Source organism: Chionomys nivalis, chromosome 2 (genome assembly GCF_950005125.1).
Source record: "Chionomys nivalis chromosome 2, mChiNiv1.1, whole genome shotgun sequence".
NCBI lineage: Eukaryota > Metazoa > Chordata > Mammalia > Rodentia > Cricetidae > Chionomys > Chionomys nivalis.
Window position 1 is genome coordinate 25,256,845 of NC_080087.1, and position 24,421 is coordinate 25,281,265.

Here is a 24,421-nt window from a genome sequence, read left to right on the forward strand (position 1 = left end):
GGAGAGATGGCTCAGAGGTTAAAAGCACTGGCTATTCTCGCAGAGAACCAGGGTTGATTTCCAGCACCCACATCAGGGAGCGCACAGCCATTTGTAACTCTATTTCCTGGGGTTCCAATGCCCTCTTCTGGCCTCTCAATGACTGGCACACATATGGCATATACTCTCTTACACACACACACACTCAAACATTGAACAATTACAAAAACTGCACTACAACCACATCAGCTCTTGATCACCCAGCCTTCTGAAAGCCTGTGGTATTTTCTGCCCTTTCCTGTACAACCAACACTTGCTACACTGAATTGGACCTTCACCTCTCAGCTATATTTTGCGCCTCCCCTTAGTGGCCTTGTGTTCTCTCACTTAGCACATACTTCATGTTTCCCATCCATGCTTTTCTATTTCATATCAATAACCAACTTTATGCTTCAACAGTTTTGGAGACATTTCCATCACGTCATCTGTCAGTGCTGTTGTATAACACGGTACAGAAGTTCTAGCCTTCACAGCCATTCAAGGAACAAGAACTGAAGGTCAGGGAGATAGTTCACGAGGAAAGGTGCCTGCTGCCAAACTAACAACCCACATTTGATTCCCAGGACCCACATGATAGGAAATAATCAGCTCCTGAAAATGGCCCTCTGCCTCACACATACACACACACAGATGCACACACAAATTAATACAATTTTAAAGATTTTTTTTTGAGATAGGGTCTTACTATGAAGGCCTGGCTGGCTTAGAACTACTGCAGTTCTACACCCAAGTTTTGCAATTCTTTAAACTTGGGCAGTAACTAGCACTCTGCTAAGTACAGGCTACACTGGAAATTCATTAGTTTGAGTATCTTGACTACAGATATTATATGAGTAGTCCTCAGATGAAATTTATTTAAAGGTGAGATTTAAATTGTTTAGAGAGTAAACCTTACTACTATGAGCACTCCAAATGTGCACCATTAATAACAAAGTATTCTTCTCTGAACAATAAAGAAGGATCCCTGAAGAAATGAATGGCTCTGAGGTTAAGAGCACTGCCTGGTCTTCTGAAGGTCCTGAATTCAATTCCCAGCAACCACATGGTGGCTCACAACCATCTGTATTGAGATCTGGCGCCCTCTTCCAGCATACAGGCAGAACACTGTATATATAATAAATTTTCTTTAAAAAAAAGAAGGATTCTTGAAAACTGGGTAAGAAAAATGCCTTGCTAGGTCTAGGCAAAGAATTCCATTAGAAACCCCACATCTATGTTACATGCCAGTTACTGTTTCTTTAAATTTTAGCAGGTGCATTTACAATTAATCAGCACTGATTTTGTAGTCCACTGGTTTTCAAGTGTGATGTAAAACCAGAGGTTCTTAAAGAGTGAGGAGCCTGATGTGAAACCAAGTATCCTTGTATCAAAGTGACAGACACAATGAAGCTTTCAACAACACGAGTCCATTATGTAGCAATAGTCAGAATTGACAAATTACAATAATTGAGCCAACTAGATATTCCCAATTCTATAATGATATAGTATATATAAGCATTTTTGGAAATTATTGTTTAAATATAAGCTAAATATGACTATATGGAAATAATTCACCAAACAAGAATCTACAAGAATGCCTGGCTATTACCACAACCAGGCCAATGAATTTATATAGGCCAATAATGGCTACATTATCAGCTTTTTATTCTAAACAATTTTTAAAAATGGATTTTGACCAAATAAAAAGGATGTTTCACAATGTAAATATTATAGTACCAAAGGTGTAGAGATAAAAAAGCATTATTAAATTCAGAAGAAACTTATGTCAATAAAGGAGTCATTGGTTTAGAAGAGTTTAATTTGCTGAAACCTCAGGGTATAATTTATCATTTAAGATTTCTTTTTATTTGGTATGAAAATTTAACTATATCTAAGTCATCACATTTCAAGAGCATTTGGTCATATTATATTGTTTTATATACCATCTTACCTATTTATGGAGTTACCATGTTGCAGGTCCTGTTCAGTGGGCCGAAAAAATTCTGCCATGTTGTCTAGAAGTCGACTGAACCCTCTGTTTAAACAGGTATTTAAAACTGTACTAAAATCTGGACTAGATAAAATAAGAAATATTTCTTTTTAGATTCCCAGCGGACAAAGAAAACAAACTCAATAACTATGTGGTTACCTTTCAGAATCAGTAACATTTCCAATTACAATCTGGTTTTCATAGCATGAAAAACTGTCTAAATTTACCACTCAGTTTTTCAAACTCAGTGTAACAATCAGTTGTATTGTTTAGCCTGACATGATGAGACTATTTGCCAACTGTTACATATTTTTTCATATTAATATGTATTTTGTACAATGTTATCTTAAAAAATATCAGCTGGCAAGAACACAAATGAACCCATCCACTACAGACATCAGTATGGAGGTCCTCAAATACTAAAGCAGACCCATCCTGTGTTCCAGCTATGAAGGCCACTCCTGAGTTTTTATCTAGTCGGGTCCAAGTCAACACATCAGAGGTACTTTTGCACACTGGTGTTTACTGCAGCATCATCTAAGATGGCTCAGCTATGCAACCAAACCTAGGCTTTCATCAACAGAGGAATGAATACAGAAAATGTAAAACACATTGTAACGTTTGGAGGAAAAAGATGCACCTGTAGGTAATCAAGTTTTAGAAAGACATGTACATCATTTTCTTCATTTGTGGGTTCTATATTTTATGTAGACACATAAATTATGTATTTACATAATACACAAAAGAAGAAGTAAGGCTGTCTAGGGGAACAAATGAAACTCTTGGTTGGGGAGACAGGAGACAGAGGAGAGGGCAGAAAGGCATGGAGGACATAATTCGAGTACACGACAAGCTTGCATGAAAATGTAAGCCACATGTAAACTTCCTTCCAGTTTAGACAAGCAATCCCACCTGGATTGGAGGGGAATAGATTACAATTTTAATTTTCACAATATTATATTGAATTTTTGATCAGGAACATTGGAAAATGGCCTTCCTTGCACTGAAAGTACAAATGCATTTCTATGTACTCTACATACCTTTCCAACATGTCTCTTGTCTCATTGAGAAGTTTAATAGTGGTGATATCTCTCGGAGAAAGCCCATAGGCCTGTAAAATAAGAGTTCTAGATATCAGTGTTTGAAATCCTACCAAATCATGAATGAAGTAATCACATTAAAAATTCAGGGTTTGGGAAATCTGGATGTCTCTACTTTATCAACAACCAAAACTGCCAAATTAAAAAAAAAATTATCAAGGTTTATGTAAACATGAAAGTAGTATTTAAAACATAAATTGGGGTACACTTTGTAAGGCTTTATTTATTTGGTTTGTTTGGGATGTTTCCAGTATCTATAGACAAAGAAAAATAATAGATAGTAAGATTAATAGGGCAGACTGGAGCGATGGCTCAGAGGTTAAGAGCACTGACTGTTCTTCTAGAGGTCCTTTTTTTTTCCTTTTTTTAAAAATTTATTTATTTATTTCTTTACTAAAGATTTCTGCCTCCTCCCCGCCACCGTCTCCCATTTCCCTCCCCCTCCCCCACTCTTCCAGAGGTCCTGAGTTCAATTTCCAGCAACCAGGCAATGGCTCAGACTCATGAATTGAGATCTGGTGCCCTCTTCTGGCAGGAATGCATGCAGGCAGAATACTGTATACATAATAAATAAATCTTAAAAAAAAAATGACTAATAGGGCTGGGGTACTGGCTTAGTGGGTAAGGGTCTTTGCCCTGCAGACCTGGGTGTGAATCCCTAGTGCATAACTCTAGCAGTAAGGAGCAGGCATAAGTGGATCTCAGAACTTGCTGTCCAGCTACCCTAGCCAGAATGTCAAGCTCCGTGTTCAGTGAGGGCAGTAAGGTGCAGAGTGACTGCCTACACATGCTTGTACACGGGTGCATTCACTTACACCCCGACATGGATGCCTCACATACCTACACTACACAGATGGAACAAAGGCCAACACACACCAAACAAAAGCTCTTTCTTTTCTTGCACTATTGAGAAATTCTATTAGGACGTGTGAGGTTTTTCTCTCCCGTCTTTCCTTCTATTCAAAATATTATGTGTCCCTTTTATCTACAGTTTCAGTATGACTTGGGTCATCATTCCTCTCTTCATTCATTCCCTTCATTCCTTCACATCATTTTTACTTTGTGCCACTGTTAAATTCTAAAATTTGGAAATTGTTTTATGAGTTTAGACTGCTAAAAGTCTCTTGTTGCATTCAATGATGATTTTTTGATTTTTTTTTTCATTAAATTCTCTCTTCTGTTTGAGATCAGTTCTCCCTATGTTGCACAACCTGGCCTGGAACTTGGATATCCTGAAACAAGTGATCCTCCTGCCTCAGCCTCCTGATTGTACCACCATGGCTGGCACTTTCATTAATTCTGTCTCACCTGTCCTCCTTGTTCAATTTAATCTTTCAACTCATAATATTCCCTTTCTCTCTCTCTCTCTCTTTTGGTTTTTTGAGACAGGATTTCTCTGTAGCTCTGTCCTGGAGCTAGCTCTTGTAGAACAGGTTGGCCTAGAACTCACAGAGATCCACCTGCCTCTGCCTCCTGAGTGCTGGGATTAAAGGTGTGCGCCACCACCGCCCGGCTAAGATTCCCTTTCTAGATTACAACTTCTCTCATTTTCTTCCTCCCTCCCTTCCTTGCCTAATTTTGAATCTAGAACCTCTTAGCACCCAAAAAGATAACCATTGGCGTCCCTAGGGGAAAACTCTTAAACAATGAAAACTAATTTAAAAATAAGTTATACAACCTAGAATGTATAACCAGAAAGCTTTGGGATTTGTACATTCTTTTTTTTTTTTTTTTTTTGTATTTCGAGACAGGGTTTCTCCGTAGCTTTTTTGGTTCCTGTCTTGGAACTAGCTCTTGTAGACCAGGCTGGCCTTGAACTCACAGAGATCAGCCTGCCTCTGCCTCCCGAGTGCTGGTATTAAAGGAGTGCGCCACCACCGCCTGGCTGAGATTTGTACATTCTTACTGAGCATCTATAACATCTGCTAGAACACCTGCCAGAGTTGGTGTTATAACAGGCCTTGTTTGCTTCTTGCTTGAGAGCTCAGAGATTCCTTCAGGCTGCTGTCCCACAGTCACTGTTCATTTTTTTAAATAAATACTTTATTTTAAATTGTGTGTGTGTGTGCATGCTCAGGTGCATGTACGTGCTGGTGCCCGAGGAGACCAGAAAAGGGAGACAGATCTAGAGCTGAAGTTCCAAATGCTTGTGTACTATCCACACACGTTCAGATCTTTTATAAGACTGGTCAGTTCTCTTCACTGTGAAGCTATCTCTCTAGCCTCTTATTTTCTTACATCTTTAGATAATAATTTCAATATTTCCCCCTTTTTCTTCTTCTAATTCCTCCCATGTACCCCTCCTGCCTTGTTCTCATTGAAATTCATGACCTCTTTTTTCCTTTGTTACATAACTCTGTATGTGTGTATGTGTGAGACACACACCTGTCACAATAAAAAAAAAAAAAAGGCTATGAATTGAAGCAAATGTTGGTGGAGCGGCGGGGCTGTGTCCCTGGCACCTGGCCGCCTGCATGGCTTTACCGGAAATAATTACATGGAAACTGTATTTTTTTTTTTAAATACTGTTTGGTCCATTAGTTCTAGCCTCTTACTGGCTAACTCTTACATATTGATGGATTTTAAGGTCAGTTTTGTTATATATATATGCATATTTCTAATCTTGATTAAGGTATTATGATTGTGTAGTTCATTTAAAATGTAATGTATAATTAGGAAATATAGGTTGTTAATGGATAATCATCAATAATAGTCAAGCTTGTAGTCATGTTAGTTAGATTTTCTAGATATATAAAGACATATTTCAGTTGGATGGGCATTCTTCATATCTTTCAAAGACTACAGAATATGACATTTAAATGTTTTAATAACTTAGGACTTTTCATGACAATGAGACACGTCTACTCCTGGCAGCACCTATCTACTTCAAGAGGAAGATGGACATCAAAGAGGCTCCTTATGGAGTTTGATAGCCATTTGGGCAAGAAACTGCTCTTGCCTGGACTGTTGCATAAACTGGACACAAAGAACCCGCAGAAAGAGGACTACTGAACTTGCCTAAAGGTGAGATGGTTCCTGACTCATAAAATAGTCTACAAGACATTCTACAGAACACAGCAGATAGTGACTAAACTGTCTTTAAAATTTCCTGCTTCATAAAAATGTCTGCTAAATACTATGGGCCTGAAGGCCAAAGATGGATGCCCCAACAGTACAGAGGAACTTTGGGTGACTGTCCAGGCAGCGAGATGTCTCTGTCATTTCTAGAGTTTTCTTATTTCTTGTTTGTTTAGAAAATATTATATCCTTCTAGAGTCTTTGATAGAGTTAAAAAGTGGTTAGTTATAGTTATAGTTTTCCTTAGTTATAATAAAGGATAAAACAGATATAAATATTATAACTGTAATTCTTGCTTGACAACTGTTTTGTTATATGTAATTTTACTATGTTAAAATAAAAGCCTTTCTTTTTTGTTTAAACAGAAAAAGGGGAAATGATGGACGAGGGTCATCTTTCTATCTGTTGCTTTCATTGGTTAATTAATAAAGAAACTGTTTGGCCTCTGATAGGGTAGAATTAAGATAGGCGGAGTAAACAGAACAAAATGCTGGGAGAAAGAAGCCGAGTCAGTCAGTCGCCATGATTCTCCCACTCCAGACAGACGCAGGTTAAGATCTTTCCTGGTAAGCCAGCTCGTGGTGCTACACAGATCATTAAAAATTGGTTAGATCAATATGTAAGAGCTAGCCAATAAGAGGGTAAAACTAATGGGCCAGGCAGTGTTTGAAAAAATACAGTTTCCGTATAATTATTTCGGGCAAAGCTATCTGGGTGGCGGGACGCAGCCCTGCTGCCATTCCTATTACAACAAGCAAACTTGAATGTAGCCCTAGTTTCATTATTAACATTTAATTCTGTAAACTGAAGCACAGTCTTTCTATCTAGACACACAAAGCTCGTCATGATCTTGTCTCCAGTATGATCTTCCTCCAGGTTCTGTTTGCTCCTCTACAAACTCGCTAGCCATACTGACTTGTCTCTTCAGTTCCCAAGTGTAATGAACTTGTACTCTCCTTCTGATTCATAGCATACATCACAGTGCTTGAACCCTAAGTATGATGTGATAAAATTTTGCTAAGTACTCAATATTATAAGTGCTACAATAAATTAGATTTATAGTTTTTCTAATGAATAAGGTTTTATTTAAATTGCTGAAATACAAGACTTAGAAATCTATATTTCAAGAGAGAGTAACAGATTTATAAAATATGGAGTAAGAGTCAGAAAATATAGAAATAGCTATGAATCAAAGTACCTGAGCTGCTAATGGCGTTTCTTCATCTGGCATCATGTACTGGCACAGTGAGGACCTGGGCACATCTCTATCAGTCCGAGAAGGAGAGCTATGCTGCTCCACAAGAGTCCTGATTTCTTTTAGTTTTTGCTCCAAGTCCAAAAGAGACAAGGAATGTTTAAGAGAAACACTAGAACAGAGAAAGGAGAGTAAGGAAAAGGAAAAGGACACAGCACCCTTCACAGCGCTCCTGTCTTAATAAGCTGTCATCTGAAACCTTGCTGCATTTAGTCGGAACTGCTGAACTGGGAAGGACTGGGAAGCCAGCCGCCAGGTGAGGGCCATCAATACAGAGCCACAGTAAGCCACTGCACAGATCTCACAACAAAAGTCCTGTCATAACTACAGATCTTATTATTAGTGTAAGGGGGAGGTAGGCAGATTTTTAAATATTTTTTCTTACTCTCATGACTCACCCAATTCACTAGGACAGTTCTATCTTCTGTCTTCCTTTCCTCTGCACTACTGAGAAACGAATGTGAGACCTCAGGCATGCATGCAAAGCAAATGCTCTACGTAAGCCCACCCGGCCCCCACTTTTTCCTTGTGTTTAAATTTGAAGACAGAGGCCATTAAGTTGTCTAGGCAGCCAGCCCTCAACTCTACCTGCCAGCTAAGCCTGAGCCTAGGATCCTCCTATTTGGACCTCCTGAGGACGGGAAGACGCAACTGTGCCACCACAACCAGCTCTCCCTCTCAAGTTTACTCACCAGAGCCGAGAAGTCAGAAGAGTCAAAGGAGAAACAGCTTACCTTCCTAAAATCCTCTGTACAGCCTGCTTGATGACAGTGACCAGCTCCGTCAGGCCTATTGGAGGGAAAGCAGAGCCGTGTTCCCTTAACACTGCCCACAACAGCATAAACACGCACGCTGCTGATTGTGATCTTACCGTCTCCGAGGAGGTGTTGAATACTTGACAAATACTGCTGCTGTACATCCGGGGGAGCAAGAACTGTCTGCATGGAACAGAATTAGAGTTAAACGAGCTAAGCCTTTACAGGAAAAAAGTCTTTAATGTGCCAAAAAGTCTGCTCTCCCAAGACAACAATCAGTCAGGAGATAGAAAAGGCAGGTCTGGTAAACTTACAGTGCCATTTTTGCCAACTGTTGCATTATCCAGGTAAATATATCCACCAATTATGTTTAACTGGACTCGCAAAAGAACGACCAGCATACATGTGCTATATACGGCTACAATACTTCTTGTGAAACCTTCAGAGAGAAAAGAAATCTTTTGACATTGTTACTAAAACACCAACAAAAATATAAAATCATGACCTAAGCCTATGATTACTTTTAAATAGCTGACTTTCGCAAATACATTTGTAAATGGAGCAAATACAAAAATAGATCAATTTAAAAACTTTATCTCTTTAAACCTGTTTAGAATAATTATGTCCTCTCCCTACTCTCCTCCCCAGCCCCCCACTTTTTTAGCAGGACCTGGTTGGCCTTGAACTCAGGGTTCTTTTGTCTCAGCCTCCTAAGTGTAGGATTTCAAGCTGGTGTCATGCTTGCCTAGGTATAATTTCCCAATTGAAGTCCTGCCCAATAAGTGCTTATTAGTAAAAGGAATCGTAGGTTAGAAGCTGGGAAAGGAAAGCAAAGAAACATAATCATACTAATATCACCACCACACAATTAATATAGTCTAGAAACAGACTTTGATCTCTCTGCTTTATGAATATTTATATTTAAACCTGACTATTTGATGAGGTAGGAAAAGAAGAGTCATGTATATACTATGGCATAAAAAGTTCCTGTTGCTGGGTGGTGGTGGTGCATACCTTTAATCCCAGCACTTGGGAGGCAGAAGCAGGCAGGTCTATGTGAGTTTGAGGACAGCCTGGTCTATAAGAGCTAGTTCCAGGACAGGACCCAAAGCTACAGAAAAACCCTGCCTCAAAAAAACCAGAAAAAAAAGTTCCTGTTATAAATATCTTAAGAATGTGCTATTATAAAAAATATGCAGGCTTACTTATTATCTTTAGGTCTTCCCATATTTCTAGCTTGTTTGAAGGCCTAAAGAAAAAAATCAGAAAATAATAATCAATATAAGCAAATATAACTTTGAACTACACAGCTATATTCCCTTTAAAAATTAAAGCAACATACAAATACTGAAGAAACAAAGCCCATAAGATAGCAAAAGTGCAATTCTTTTAAACAATGCTAACAATCACTTTTACCAGTGTACATTCTTCCAATCCTTTTCCTCTGAGCATATGCATGGAAATACACAAACAGTAAAGAAAACCAGGAAGTTTCTTCCCTCTGCTTATGTTACACATAATCAAGTAGATTCTGTGATCATTCAAAGGTAAGTACCAGGGCCGGGCGATGGTGGCACACGCCTTTAATCCCAGCACTCGGGAGGCAGAGGCAGGTGGATCTCTGTGAGTTCGAGACCAGCCTGGTCTACAGAGCTAGTTCCAGGACAGGCTCCAATGCCATAGAGAAACCCTGTCTCGAAAAACCAAAAAAAACAAAAAAAAAAAAAAAAAAAAAAGGTAAGTACCACTGTTTTGTTGCTTTGCGGCTTCATTATAAGCACATGAATTGACAGGCATATTTGATGTGCAACAAACTGAAGTTATTTCTTGCTGTTGAAATCACCACTGGAGGGCTACTTAGGCTGGCTTTTAAAACTTCTGGCATGAGCCCATTACTCTTTACTTTTTAAAAAGAAAAGATGTCCTGAGTTGATACTGTTCTAAGCTTGCTGCAGATCTGAAACTATGCATTTCTTTCAGAGTCCTGGTTTGTCATGGTGGGAAATGTTAGAGACTACATGACTCCTGGGTCAGGTATTATTCCTCAACATTTTCAGTGTGCTCAGCTGGTGCTATGGCTTGGCTTACTGTCATCTCCAACGATTGTATATGAAAGGCTTGGCAGTCAGGCTACATAACTGGGAAGTAGAAAAACTTTTAAGAGTTGGAAGTTACAGGGAAGTTCCAGGTCATTAAAGACAGGCCTACCAGGGGATATGGAGACCCTAGCACATCTAGTATTATTCTTCTTGCATTTTTTGGTCATTAGGTGGCAGCTTGCTGGCCCACAACTGCCATCAGAGACCCAATGCAGCAGATCTGTCTAATTTGGACTGGAACTTTAAAAATTACAAACCAAAACAGCCCCTTTGCAGGAATTTTATTGTAAGTAAAAACTGATGGATAAGCTGTTAGATATGTATATATTTGTTGACAGAGGTTTCTGTCCCACCTGGTCCCACAGCCATTCAGCCCCAAAGAAACACACAGAGGTCTACATTAATCATAAACTGATTGGCCTAATAGTTCAGGCTTTCTTATTAACTAACTTTTATATCATACATTAACCCAATAGTCTTGTCTGTGTTAGTCACGTGGCTTGGTACCTTTTATCATGGAGGCATTCTCATTTTGCTTCCTCTGTGTCTGTGTGACGACTACAGAATGAGCCTTTTCTCTTCCCAGAATTCTCCTGTTCTGGTCGTCCTGCTTATACTTCCTGCTTGGCTACTGGCCAATCAGCATTTTATTAAAATACAAGTAACAAATCTTTACAGGGTACAGACCATTGTTCCACAGCACTTCCTCCTCTCCTTTTTTTAAAATTCAAAACAAGAACTCTGAATCCAATCTCACTGTTTAGCTTTCTTCTTGACCATTATCAATAACAACTTGCAATCAACATTCCAAACAAAGAAAAACATCCATAATCCATTTTTTGGGGGGGAATATGGGCATAGTTTTCCAGGCTACTTCCTGCTGACTGGGGGCGCTAATAATCTTACAGGAACCTAAAAAAAATTTTGATCATCTCAGCCAGCAGTGTTGAGGCTGTTCTGGATGTAGAACTCAGATATTTGGGCCATCTGCTCCTATTAGAGATTTCTCAGGGGGTCTTCCTTGATCAAATCTGATTTTTATTAGCCCAAAAGGAATCCACAGCCTCTCATTTCCTGTGGCAACAAAAGCAAAACCTCTTCTCCAAAGTACTATACCTTTTGACTTAAATTTTGATGCCAAGGCATTCTCAAGATATATATGTTGGATTAATCCAGCAGCATTTATAATCAAATATCTTATCAGCTTTTGCTCCTTCCTCAGCCATCAAACAATTTAAAGATAACACAATAACATATAGCATCCAGACTCTCTGTGTATCTTTCATCTTTACGTGGCTTTATTTTAAACTCTATTTTATTTTTATTTTTAATATTTGGTTTTTTGAGACTAGGTTTCTCTGTGTATCTTTAGCTGTCCTGGTACTCACTCTGTGGACTAGGTTGTCCTTGAACTCACAGAGATCTGCCTGCTTCTGCCTCCCAAGTGCTGGGATTAAAGGTGTAATGCCACCACATCCAGTTTCTCTCTTTCTCTCTCTCTAAATATACATACATATTAGGACTTTATCCTTTTTCTTTTCTCTCCAAGCCTACACATATTTTTAAACACACTCTAAACCATTTAGAAGCTTTTCATTTGAATCTATCTTTGCTGTATATTTCTCTTTTTTTGACCACATGAGTCTTTAATTTGCTAAGTGATATGGTTTGGATTAAAGCTGTGGCTTTGCCAGCTAGATCCATCACATTCCTTAGCTTTCTGAGAATCTAGCCTCATGGCAGAGGTACTGGCTGGAGCCATGTTTATTGCCACAACTCTTATGGAGTTTCAAGGTCCCTGATGCCACCCAAATGCACGCTGTTGGCTATTCATACACACTTTTTAAGTGGTTTGTGGTAGAGCCTCTTAAAAGAGCTGCAAGGTTTTTGCAGCTAAAGTGATGCCTCTCTTTAATGAGATGCATTTGCCTCTAGTAAATAGAGCCCACCTGAGAAAATGCTGCTACCAAGAAGCCACGCTTAACTGTTCTTTTTGTGTTTAGAATTCCTTCCAAAAATCTCTCAGGTTTTAAGAGAATTCAGTTGTCCACGTTAGGGGCATTTGTTGACTGTTTTGAAAAAAAAAAGGGGGGGGGAGTGGTGTGGGACAATGGTCTTTTACCCTGTAAAGATCTGCTACTTGGCCGCTTGGCCGGGCGGTGGTGGCACAAGCCTTTAATCCCAGTACTCGGGAGGCAGAGGCAGGTGGATCTCTGTGAGTTCGAGACCAGCCTGGTCTACAAGAGCTAGTTCCAGGACAGGCTCCAAAACCACAGAGAAACCCTGTCTCGAAAAACCAAAAAAAAAAAAAAAAAAAAAAAAAAAAAAATCTGCTACTTGTATTTTAATAAAATGCTGATTGGCCAGTAGTCAGGCAGGAAGTATAGGCGGGGCAACCAGAACAGGTGAATTCTGGGAAGAGGAAAGTGTCAGTCTGAAGTCAACACAGAGGAAGCCAGACAAAAAGGAAGCAGGATGAGAATGCCTCACTAATAAAAACTTCCAAGCCATATGGCTAATTTAAGATTTAAGAGTTAATAAGAAGCCTGAGCTAATAGGCCAACCAGTTTATGATTAATTTAGACCTCTGTGTGTTTCTTTGGGAATGAATGACTGTGGGACAGAAACATATATTATTTATACACACATATTTAAAGATAAATTATGCCACAAGCTTATAGTTTAAGTTAAAGTCGACTTTATAAGATGTTAGCTTATATATGCATTTGTCTGGCCCACATTAGAAATCAGTGAAAACAACATAGTTATTAATCTGCTTCAACCCTCAGTTCAAGAATAGAGGCCTTAAAATAGTGTTTCAATATTCAAAAGGGGTTAGAGTAATTAAGTTCTAGGTAACAGGAGTATTTATTCCACTAAGGACATTTAATTAAATTTCTGATTTAAAGACACTTAATACAGTTTCTGTCTTTGTGGTTATACTGCCAACTAGAAAACATTCAGGTTATTTATTTTATTATAAATATTTGATATCAATTAAAAATTAAATATAGTTATAATTGTTCTTCTCTTCGTCTGTTCTGTTCGTCTTAGTCTTCTTCAAAGGAGGACGCAAGACACAACAAAACTCGGCGCGCGAGGTTTATTGCAGCGTGCAGGAGAGAAGAGGAAAAAGAGAACAGACGGCATTTCAGCCTTTTTAAAGGGTCCCCCACGTGCGTGCGTCAAGTGCCACATTCTGCGCCTGCGCAGCCTTTGCATGGACCGCTAGGGGCTCCTGGGAAATGTAGTTCCCCAGGCGAGACACGCTCAGGGGCCTTCTGGGGAATAACAATAATTACAGAAAACACATGGTTATAAAGTCAAATTGATACAACCTTGTATGTTGAGTATCATTTTTCATATTCATAAATGATTTAAATATGCTTTCTTCTACTGTATTGTTTTATATAAGCATGTACGTATTATTCAACACATTTCAATAAATAGTTCTTTAAATAAATGCAGACATACTACATACTTTACTTTCTTAAAAATAAGATAGCAACATATCCAGGAGATTAGTCCATAGTAGCACAAAGTCTTATTTGTTTAAAAACGTATTTATGGGTCAGCAAAATTGTTCAGTGGGTATTAGGTGCCTGCTCCTAAGTTTGATGATTTTGAATTTGTTTTCAGGACTAACACAGTAAAAGGAGAAAGCCAACTCCTGAAAATTATCCTTCAACACACAAAATAAATAAGTACAATGCAATAAAAATAACAGAGTATTTAAATGTGGTGTAGCACTGGAGTGTGTGACTGTGCTATGTAGATACAATGCAGTGTTTTCCAGAGCACCTATTTCAAAAGACTGGGATTTTTACTATTTTCAATTTATCATAAATATTTTTTTACAAAATATAATAAATATTATTTACTAGAACACAAAGATATAAAACACAGGCCAATTATCCTTATTATAACTGGACATAAATTTGTGTTTCAATAAGAAACTGAGCTATGGGGTGGAGAGATGGCTCTGAGGATCAGAAAAAATACTACTGTTCTTGAGGACCTAAGTTTGGTTCTTGGCACCCTCATCACTGGGTGGCCTGTAACTCCAGCGGCATCCGATGTCCCCAGGCTCCACAAACACCAGTATTTATGTGTGTGTGTGCACAAATAGTAAACCTTAAAAATTCAGAGTGAGTATTACAATCGAAGCTGAGCTAATATAACAAGACAGGAATGGACTTAGTAGCAGCAATCTGTAAAATGACAAAATGAGGTCATATGAGGTCATACTTGCTAAACCATATTTCATTTGGGGGAATCTGGTGGGTGAGAACAGAGTGAGCAACCCAGTAGTGCCTGTGTACTGGCAATCACACTAAGACTGTATCTGTAGTTTTAAGCTCAGTGGCAGAAAGAAACCTTGTCTATCATGTACACAGTCCTGGTTCAGATCTCAGGATTTCAAAACAACAAAATGAAAATGTGTGTGTGCGCGCGCGCACACACACACACACACATTCATAATTATCTTTTTAAGAAATCCTGATTTCAAATCACACAGGACAGGGAAAGTACTTTCTACGTAGTTTCTGTTCAAAGGGACTCTTCAAATAGACAACTCGACTTTTCAGTGTTACTAAAATATCTACCTAAAACTTTGGCCAATGTGTGCTAAAGCATGCTGCTGCTTGTGATAAGGGCATGTAAGAGTCTCTACCATTGGTGGTTCTTTATTGCTACCACGCACCTGTCGAAACAAAGCTACCAGGTCACTTGTTCATCGCTTATCAGTTATGAACAAACTAGTCCAAAGAGAAGACCAACTTGCTTGGCAGGTTTATATAAAATTAGAGATGACTGGATTCTAATATAAAAAAACCATCAAATTGTAGATTTTGTTAGTCCCTTTTAACCTTTTCTTGTGTACTGAGTCAAGTTTTCACATTGTCTTGCAAAGCCAATCTTTTTCTAAACTCCTACATTCTCCTTTAGTGTTTGTTTTTACCATGGAATTAACATTTTTGAATTGTACTCTAAATTTAACCCACTTCCTCCTTTTGGCTATCAATTCAACCTTAAACTTAGAGGTATTTTATTACATTTTTATTCGTCTGCTTCTTGGTGTTAGAGATTGAGTTGAGGGCTTTAAGAATGCTAAGTGTAGGCTCTACCACTGAGCTGTACACCCAGGCCCTATTTTAATCAGTGAGAATCCCTCTAAGCATTTAGAACGGAGAGCTTTATGGGAAAGAAGCTTGCCAAGGGGGAGGAATACCACTATGTTTATTATAACTCTTATCTATCCATCTATTTTTTTTATAATAAAAGTCCTATTCACTTAATTTGTCTTTGCTTCCTAATAAGATTAAAGGTTATGGCAATTAAAATCTACTTTTTGTCCTTTACTATGCCCATGTGAATAGTGACTAGATATTTATTTGAGATTAATTTGTCCATATATACCTTCCTGTATAATTATACAGATTACTTTGTAAGTCACATTTTACACCTATAAAACAGAGATTAAATTTAGTCTACTTCTGAGAATGACAATCATCTGCCACTGGTATTATATTTTAATCAGATATAAAGTTTTAGCATAAGTTCATTGTTATTTTGGGATGTAGTCTCTGGATACCAGTTTCAAAGAAAGCTGGGACTGTAGTTCAGTGACAAAGTGTTTGCCTTATATAGGTGAGGCTGTAGGTCTACTCACCAGTACTATAAAAGAAGCAAGAAAACAAATTTTTCAAGTTTGTTGTCAACCTGTCCGAGTATTAAGTTTCTGTATGCAAGGCACAGATGATAGTGTCTGCCTCACAGACGCACCGTGAAAACTGCATGAGAGCGTGCACGTGTGGAAGGCACCTAGCGCCAGGGCGGCCACAGCTCTGGACAGCACTTCTTCCCCAAGACTACTGGAGGCTCAGTACAGCCAAGCACATGTTCACATTAACCTCGTTACTAAGACTTACTTTGTTTGGGGTGTAACTCAATGGTCAGCATGTACTTAACACGTACAGGCTACTGGGTGTGGGCCTCACCTGTGTCTCGCTCCTCTTCTCTCCTTTCTCCCTCTTCTGTCTCTCTCTCCCTCCTCCTCTCCTTCAGTCACAAAATTTGCTTAGTGAAATCATCACTGCCCATATTTTGCTCATCAAAGGAAGCAGCCATTTGTTTTCCAGAAGTCTCCTCAAACTAGTAACTTCTAATGCCTGTGTGTATATCACATGCCACATACTAGGTCATAAATGTGGGCAATGCTTTCTACTGCCATAATAATTTGTCAGCATTACACATTCATGTTTTGTATATCAATTTGTCAGTTACTTATAAATCTATGTGCCTTATCCAAAACAGTCTACTATATTCCTAACACTATGAGAAGCACAATATTGACCATAATTTTATTAGCTTTATATTTCTCGTGCAGAACTATATTCTATAAACACTCAATAAGTAAGCTGCTGAATAATGTAAAAATTATATAAAATATTCATATAAAACAATACATACTATTGTTCATATGATTTGTATAATAAGGCAGAGCTAAAATAAAGTTAAATATTGGTTAATATAAGCATTTATTTTTTTAAACTGAGCCTATGCAAGTTTTAACCGAAAAGTAAGAAAACAATCACTTATTAAAAGTATTTATTTCATTCTGTAAACTTTGACTGCATTCCAATAAGGCAAAGAACATAACTTGCTTTTACCTGTTTTTCAACAAGGCTGTTAGACTCTCAGAATTGAGTTGCTGCATCAAGGCCTCTCTCAGAGTTGGCAGCATGGACAGCACTGTAACACAAAGAGAAAAGAAAGACACTCACAGATGACATGAACACACTCATTGAGATATTCGTATGTTTTAAGCTATATGATAATAGTGGCAACTAACAGGAGTTGGGAGGAACCATCCAGGTTAAAGAATTCCAATCAATTATGTAAAACTAATAAAGCAAGCATGTACTTGCATTACCACAACAACACTTTATCATAACCAGAGCAATGTAAACAAGGACACGCAGAAGACAGGAAGGGAAAATTCTCCTAACTGTTAACAGTGGGGATGTCTGGATGATGGTCTACGGATAGCTCCTTTTCCTTCTTTTCTATACTTCAAAATTCTCAATGTTAAGTTTACTTCTGGCATAATGAAAGTGATCAAAGCCAAGGTTTTTATATTCATATCCTTTGTTTCAGATATCTAATTCTAGAAAAATATTTGCTAAATACAACAAGTCTATATTTATTATAATATATGTAAGGGTGCATTTATCTACCCACTGAGTGCTCCTGAGTTTCAGTTTCAGTTTTGCTAATGACTGTGGTATTATCTATCATTACCAGGAATAATCTGAAGACAAAAGGAGATACAGAACCCTATGGGGGAGAGTATACACAAAAGGCACAGGTCTACTGTGCCTCTACATATAGCATAAGAAATGCACACACAGAAATTAAGAGGAGTTTTTAGCACGAGACTGGAATGATTAAAAAAAACAATCAAGAGATTACAAATACCACCTTCTAGAAGGTAAAACTTGGATATACAATTTTTCTTTTCTTTCTTTTACTTTTTTGAGACAGGGTTTCTCAACTAGCTCTTGTAGACCAGGATGGCCTCGAACTCACAGAGATTCACCGGCTTCTGCCTCCCGAGTTCTGGGATTAAAGGCGTGCGCCACCACTGCCTGGCACAATTTTTCTTTTTTGATGAGACAAGAAAACCCATTCTTATATAGGAAATTTCAGGCTCTATACTGTACTCAATATTGTACTTTAATCTTGCACACTCTATAGTTTCAGTAAATGTCCTCAACCTGCATGTTTAGATCTTCTTATGTTGTTGAGATCGTTAGCTAAGGAAGTGGCTGAGAATCTGAGTATCTTGGCTCTGTGTAGGTGGTACATAAGTCTTCTCTAAAAGGTTAGCCCCCTGTATTGGTAGACTTTGCATCTATAGATTCAAACAACTTCAGATTAAAATCTTCAAAAACTGTGTCTGTACTAAACATGCACCTACTTTTTTCTTATTATTCCCTAAAAAATAACTACCACTTATATTTTATTACATAACCAAAGTACTCTAAAAATGATTCCAAGTGTATGGAAGGACGAGTCTAGGTTATTAAAAATACTAGGCTACTTAATGTAACAGTTTCACATCCTCTGATTTTGGAACCAATTCTTCCTGATGGCTAAGGGAAAATATGTTACCTTACAAAGAAAAAACAAGGCCCTAATCCCACATTTAGAATGGCGCTTGTGGGAATTACTTTAAAGATTATGGGATATAACAATCTAGTTTGAAGAGTCTCTTTGATTATTATTTATTATTTTATAGATAACTACTTATATATTAATGTATATTTTATATATTTAAATATATACTATTACATATTGATTATTAAATTTGATAATTCTTTGATAATTCTATTCTTCTCTTGCCACCTATAAGAAAAATGAATAAGTCTCTGTATCTTCAGTCATCTGCTTTCAACAAAATTTTTTGAAAAATTTATCTCATATGTATTTGCATGTGCCTCATTGTATGTCTGTGTATCATGTGTATGCAGGAGCCAGTAGAGGTCAGTTCTTTATCCAAACCACATTAAGTCATTACTATAGTCCAATTACTGTAGTCAAATAGTAAGTACTTCTAGAAGTCATAGTGTACTGTTTGTTCATTACAAGTTTATGATCCATTAGAATTCCCAATCTTTATTCAATATTTTGGATCATTGTGTATCTGTAAAATTGATTCATCATACAGAAAAAATTGTCTATCACAGTCCAAATAAAACAAGAATACTTTGTAGTCTGAAACTTTATTAGTGATGTCAGCTATGAACAAAAGCAAGCATTATGTCATGTGTAAATTTAAACTCACAAAAACAATAAAGGAAAAGGACAAAGCACAGAAGCATCCCATTATCTTATAACACTCAAGGCAAAGACCTCTCATGTATGCAAACTAAAGTCCTTAGTGCCTCTGGATATCACCAAAGATTTCTATGATAAAAATGTAATCACATTATTTGTAGCCTCCTTGTAGATAAATACCAGAAGTTAGTTTGTCATGTTTTTCAGGGAATGTTTATTTTACCTCCTAGTGATCACGATATGCTATTTTTAATTGCCTGTAGTCTGCTGAGGGTTGTAACAGCCATGGGCAGGTGCCAGCTACACCGTCTAAGAGCGGCAGAATTATCCTACAGATTCATTACTAGGTTTGCATTGCTCCTAGGCAATGAGTACTCGGGTGGGGACTCCTACCAGGGAGCTGGGGCTTGTTGGCTCCTGTTAACTAGCCGAGCTTCCTTAAAGCTGTGGCGAGTAGTATCAAGCTATTAATTTTTAGACTTGGTCTCACTATAGCTGTCCTGGAACATGGCTAAAACGACCACGCTGTCCTTGAACCCATAAAGAACTGTTTGCCTCTGTCCCCTGGGATTTTAATATTGGGATTAAAAGTGTGCACCACCATGCCTAACTCTTCTTACCTACAACTCCTCCCTCCCACAAGTGTCAGAGATCTTCCTTAACCACCCTGCTGCCTCTCTATCGCACGTGATTCTGGGAGGCCCAATCTGACTCAGGATCCTGTCAAGATGATATATATTTTGAGATCCCAAGAGTGACCTTTTACAATTTTATAAAAAATTGCATAATAATCTCAGACTATTAATATTCTCTAAAAATTCACGGAAATGTCCTTAGCAGTACCAGCTAGTTCAGTGAGATCTGTGAGGTCATAATTTGCTGAGGACCCATGTGCCAAGCACTTTAAGTCCATTAACTAGTGATTTCCTCATTTTTCTTTTTAAAGCAGGGACATGCTATACGGCGCTGACTGGTCTAGAACTTGCTAGGTAGATGAGGCTGTCCTCAAACTTGAAACAATCCTTCTGCCTCAGGATCCCAAGTGCTAGGATGCAAATTCAATTCAGAGCTTCATGCACGTATGGGGGCACTTTCACCAACTGCAATACATACCCAGTTCCTCACAAACCATTTCTGAAGTAAGTTTAAGATTGGGGTTTAATATAGAAAGAGCTGATGTTTAGCTTAGCTCACAGAACACAGACACTACAAATCTGAAATTAGGCCAGCTCGGCCCCTCCCTAGAGCCTCTGTCATCCTGGCTGTGCACGAGAGAGCTGTCATTACAGACAAGACTTCTGACTAGGGTTTCACAGACTAGAAGCATAGGATTACTTCAAATAGAAAACTCACACGTGGCTGTGAACTATCTCTTCTTTTTGATCTTAGCTTCTCTATGAAATAAGGCAAGTAAGCTAGAAATAAAGTCCTTTTAAATCTAGAGAAAAGTCCTACATGTAAGCTGAACAAGAAGCACTTAGTTTGCCTGGTAAATTCTTTCTAAATTTTTTCTTGAGAAAAAAATGAGCTTTAAACAGTGAAAAGAACAGGCTTGACATACAACTGAGAATCTAGTTTTCAACTGGTAGTTTTCTAACTGGTGTAATGCACTTGCTCTCTCCAAATACGAGCAGGCTGCTTTTATTGTGCCATTTTCCCAGTAGGTTTCTAGCTCTGGTAGTTACATTATTACCATTAATTAAGCGATTGAGCAGACGCCATTATGTAATCCCCACATCCTGCAGTGTCCTGCTGCAAATGTAACAGACTTATGACTCCTTGCTTGGCCTTCGAGGCCATGCGGGTCTGGCCTATCTCTGGAGCTCTGTTTCCTCGTACCCATCCACTCCTCATGCATTCCAGTGCTTGTGTGCCGTTTCTCCAATGTCACAAGCATGTTCTCATCTCGGGCATCTGCTCTCTCTATTGTACTGTGAGTCTTCTCTACACACAACATCTGGTGGGAGGCATGAGCCCCTGACAACACTTTCCAGACAGGTGCCCACTCTTCAAAGTTTACTTCCCTTACTGGACCCACCAATACCCAATGTTATTTATTTGCTGTGCTTATCTTCTTCTCACCAGAATATACACCTTAGAGGTCAGGGAATTTTACTTTACTGCCTACTTCCTCAGAGGTAGGCACCACAAACATCTGCTGAATGAATAAATGAGTATTTATTCTGTTTTTAAAAATTCATATTGAAATTTTATGTCTCTGTTAATAGAATTAAAAGGATTTGGCATCTTTTCTTTGTCTTTCCCATAACTTGAGATCTGAAAGTATGTGCACTAATACAAACCAACAAGCACTTTTCCACATAAATATATCTATATCTCTGCTTACCTGTCATGTTGCAAGTCCTCTGGTTACTTTCAAAATGATACTGTCGCCGAGCTTGGGCAATGTATTCTGCAGCTTCTCTTTCTTGTATTTCTCTAATTTTTTTCTGTCCATATTTTCCCAGGATATATACTCCTAAAATCATTAAAAACATACTAGTATATCAATTAGAGTACTAAAAATTCCAACTAATTTTTTAGGCATTTTTGATTAAATTATAAGGTTTATATTAGGGACAATATTACAGCTCCTAAAAAACTTTTATTAAAGAATTGAAAAAGGAAAGGAGACTGCATATTTTACCTTCTTATTTATTTTACATGTATAAAATGTATTTGAATATGGCCAGCAACAAGAGAAGTGACAGGCAGACAAGAAGCAGAAAGGCACTGAGTTTATGAAGTCTGGCAGCATCTTTAATAGTTAACTGGAGATGTTCTAAACGTCCAACAACAGAGAGTTATTTAAATAAATTATGATCTGTCCACATAATGGTATCTTATGTAGCTATTAAAAACCACATTGCTAAATAGTTAATGACTGAGGAAATATCTACCTTACATTATTAGGTGATAGAAGAACATCCAGGAAGTTTGTATTATAATGGAAAAGAAACAGATAAGTACGTGGATTTAACTTCTAAAGTAAAGTAAACTGTAATAATTGTGGTTTCTCACTTTTGTTTGCTTTTCTCTATTTTCCATATTTTCTTCAATGAACAAATAATTTTAAAAGTCCCTATAATAAGAGATTTAAAGGAATGAGAAAAAGGTATATAGTTGGGAAGTCATGTATTTATCCACCCATTTATTAGAAAACAACTGAGAAAAAGAGACTATAACTGATATCATCTAAAGCTTACTCAATATAAGAGAGCAGGAGGACAGCATCATAACGCAACAATGTAAACTATGGCAGTATCTTGCAGTCTTTGGCACATGGAAGCATAGGTGATACAATATAAATGGGTACATGTTTATCTATATGTAGGATGAACGGCCATTGACTTTCTTAACTGGGAATATGATGAACACCTAGTGTTAAAATTTGATCAACTCCACATATGTATACAATCCATTGAGATCACAGCCACCACTACCCCATTACCCGCTCTGACTTCCCACCCAGTCACGTCCCTCCCTCTCCTGGATATCTACATATTTCCCCAGCAGTCCCCATACCAGATGGTCTGGTTTAACTGACCATCTCTGGTTAGCATCAGATATTTTGCTAAGTAGTACAATGAACAGTAGAACTGGATTTTCATGGAATACATAAGTAGGTGTTCTAGACACAGGATTAGCTGAAATAATGTAGAACCATTTCTTTTTTAAAAAAAATATTTATTTATTTATTGTGTATACAATATTCAATATTCCATCTATATATATCCCTGAAGACAAGAAGAGGCCACCAGACCTCACTACAGATGGTTGTGAGCCACCATGTGGTTGCTGGGAATTGAACTCAGGACCTTTGGAAGAGCAGGCAATGCTCTTAACCGCTGAGCCATCTCTCCAGCCCCTAGAACCATTTCTGTGAACATGAATCTGTAGCCTTTCTCCTCCAGGATGGCTTAACCTGGAACCCAGAAATGTCTTCCAAGTCAAATGAGTCACAGCAACAATAATGTCGCCTTTGTTTTAGGTACATGATTTTGCCACAGTGCCAAAGCAGAGCAGAACTCAGCAAGCTTATAGAGCAGGCTGTGCTACTGTTTCATCTTTGTTTGCTAATAGATGCCTGTGTGTGTGCCAGAACTTGATTTCATTATAATCTGGTATCAAGGGTAAAGGGGACTAACCATTTCTCATTTATCTCTACTGTTTGTAGCTCACAGTCTCTAATAAAGGGCCTCTGGAATTATGTATGACCTAGGTAGCTGGATTTGTTTCTCACAATCAGGAACTGCAAAACAAACACATCCTAAATTATTTTCACTAAGACAGATGTTGTAATGCTCTAAGATGCTACATATCCTTAGATGGTTCCATAAATTCGTGTGCTAAATAGAAACAGTGTACGATTATTGCTAGTATATGTATAAATACAGGCATGGTAATTAAGCTTGAGAGAAAAGAGAAATTCATAAAAGCTGCTCAATGGTTGCGTCTTCTGTAACATCACAGCAGGACAGACACAATATCATTAGAATAAGAGAGACATGGTGGCTCATACCCATAATTCCAGCTGAAGCAGGGGTATCACCATTTTGAGGGCAGCCTGGGATGTTCTGTGAGAACCTATTTCCTTCTCCCCACTAAAATCCCGAGAGAATGAAGAAAGTGAAATTTACACAGATATGCACAGAGAGAAGGCAATGGAAGGCTCCTGGAGGCTCTCTGTGGCTTTATGGCAGTCAGACTTCTGTTGTAGAAGACTGTGGAAACAAGATGGCCACATGACAGAAGGAACACCCTCAGCTGACACCCTGATAGTGGACTATTAACTTTCAAAACTGTAAGATAAATTTTGATTTCTTAAGGTACTCATCTTGGAGGTCTTCACTGTGGAATCCCTAGAAAAGTCACACGTGGAATTAGGCTTAAGCCCTAGACCCATTGTTTTCTTTTAGCCAGCATTGATATTCATTCCTATTCAAGGTCTAGCTCACTAGGATCCCATATACAAAATTCACAAATTGACTTTTTCAGATCTGTTTCTCTAGAAAATATTAATGAAAGAAAACATATCATTAGTTAAGTTATAATGCTCAGGTCTATATATACTTCACTGGCAGCCTGACTCTTGAACTAGAAAACGACAACAAGTGAGGGGATTTGGAGCCGGTGACTTTTTCTCTCTGGGCATACAATACATCTGTGTAAAATCAAGTAGTTTCAGATTTCCTCTGTAACTATAACCTTCTTTATTAGCAATGAAAATATCTATTAAATGCCCAAAAAAATAAGTGAAAATGTTTTGACATTTCCTTTCA

General features: G+C 38.0%; 2 protein-coding genes across 2 annotated transcripts in view; one reads left to right on the forward strand and one right to left on the reverse strand.

Moving 5' to 3' along the window:
• Fuca2 (alpha-L-fucosidase 2) overlaps positions 1–6,050 on the forward strand; it is a 34,902-nt gene extending 28,852 nt beyond the window's left edge. Inside the window, exon 8 of the mRNA XM_057761718.1 lies at positions 5,945–6,050. The gene's annotated coding sequence lies outside the window, so the exon portion shown is untranslated. The remainder of the gene's footprint in view (positions 1–5,944) is intronic.
• The window catches only part of Pex3 (peroxisomal biogenesis factor 3), a 33,740-nt gene that overhangs the window by 5,424 nt on the left and 3,895 nt on the right, over positions 1–24,421 (reverse strand). The window contains exons 2-10 of the mRNA XM_057761719.1: positions 21,487–21,618; positions 16,970–17,051; positions 9,402–9,445; positions 8,511–8,635; positions 8,313–8,379; positions 8,176–8,230; positions 7,385–7,553; positions 3,049–3,119; positions 1,970–2,092 (exon numbers count right to left, since the gene is read on the reverse strand). Of these exons, the coding sequence (XP_057617702.1) occupies positions 1,970–2,092; positions 3,049–3,119; positions 7,385–7,553; positions 8,176–8,230; positions 8,313–8,379; positions 8,511–8,635; positions 9,402–9,445; positions 16,970–17,051; positions 21,487–21,618 (868 nt within the window). The remainder of the gene's footprint in view (positions 1–1,969; positions 2,093–3,048; positions 3,120–7,384; positions 7,554–8,175; positions 8,231–8,312; positions 8,380–8,510; positions 8,636–9,401; positions 9,446–16,969; positions 17,052–21,486; positions 21,619–24,421) is intronic.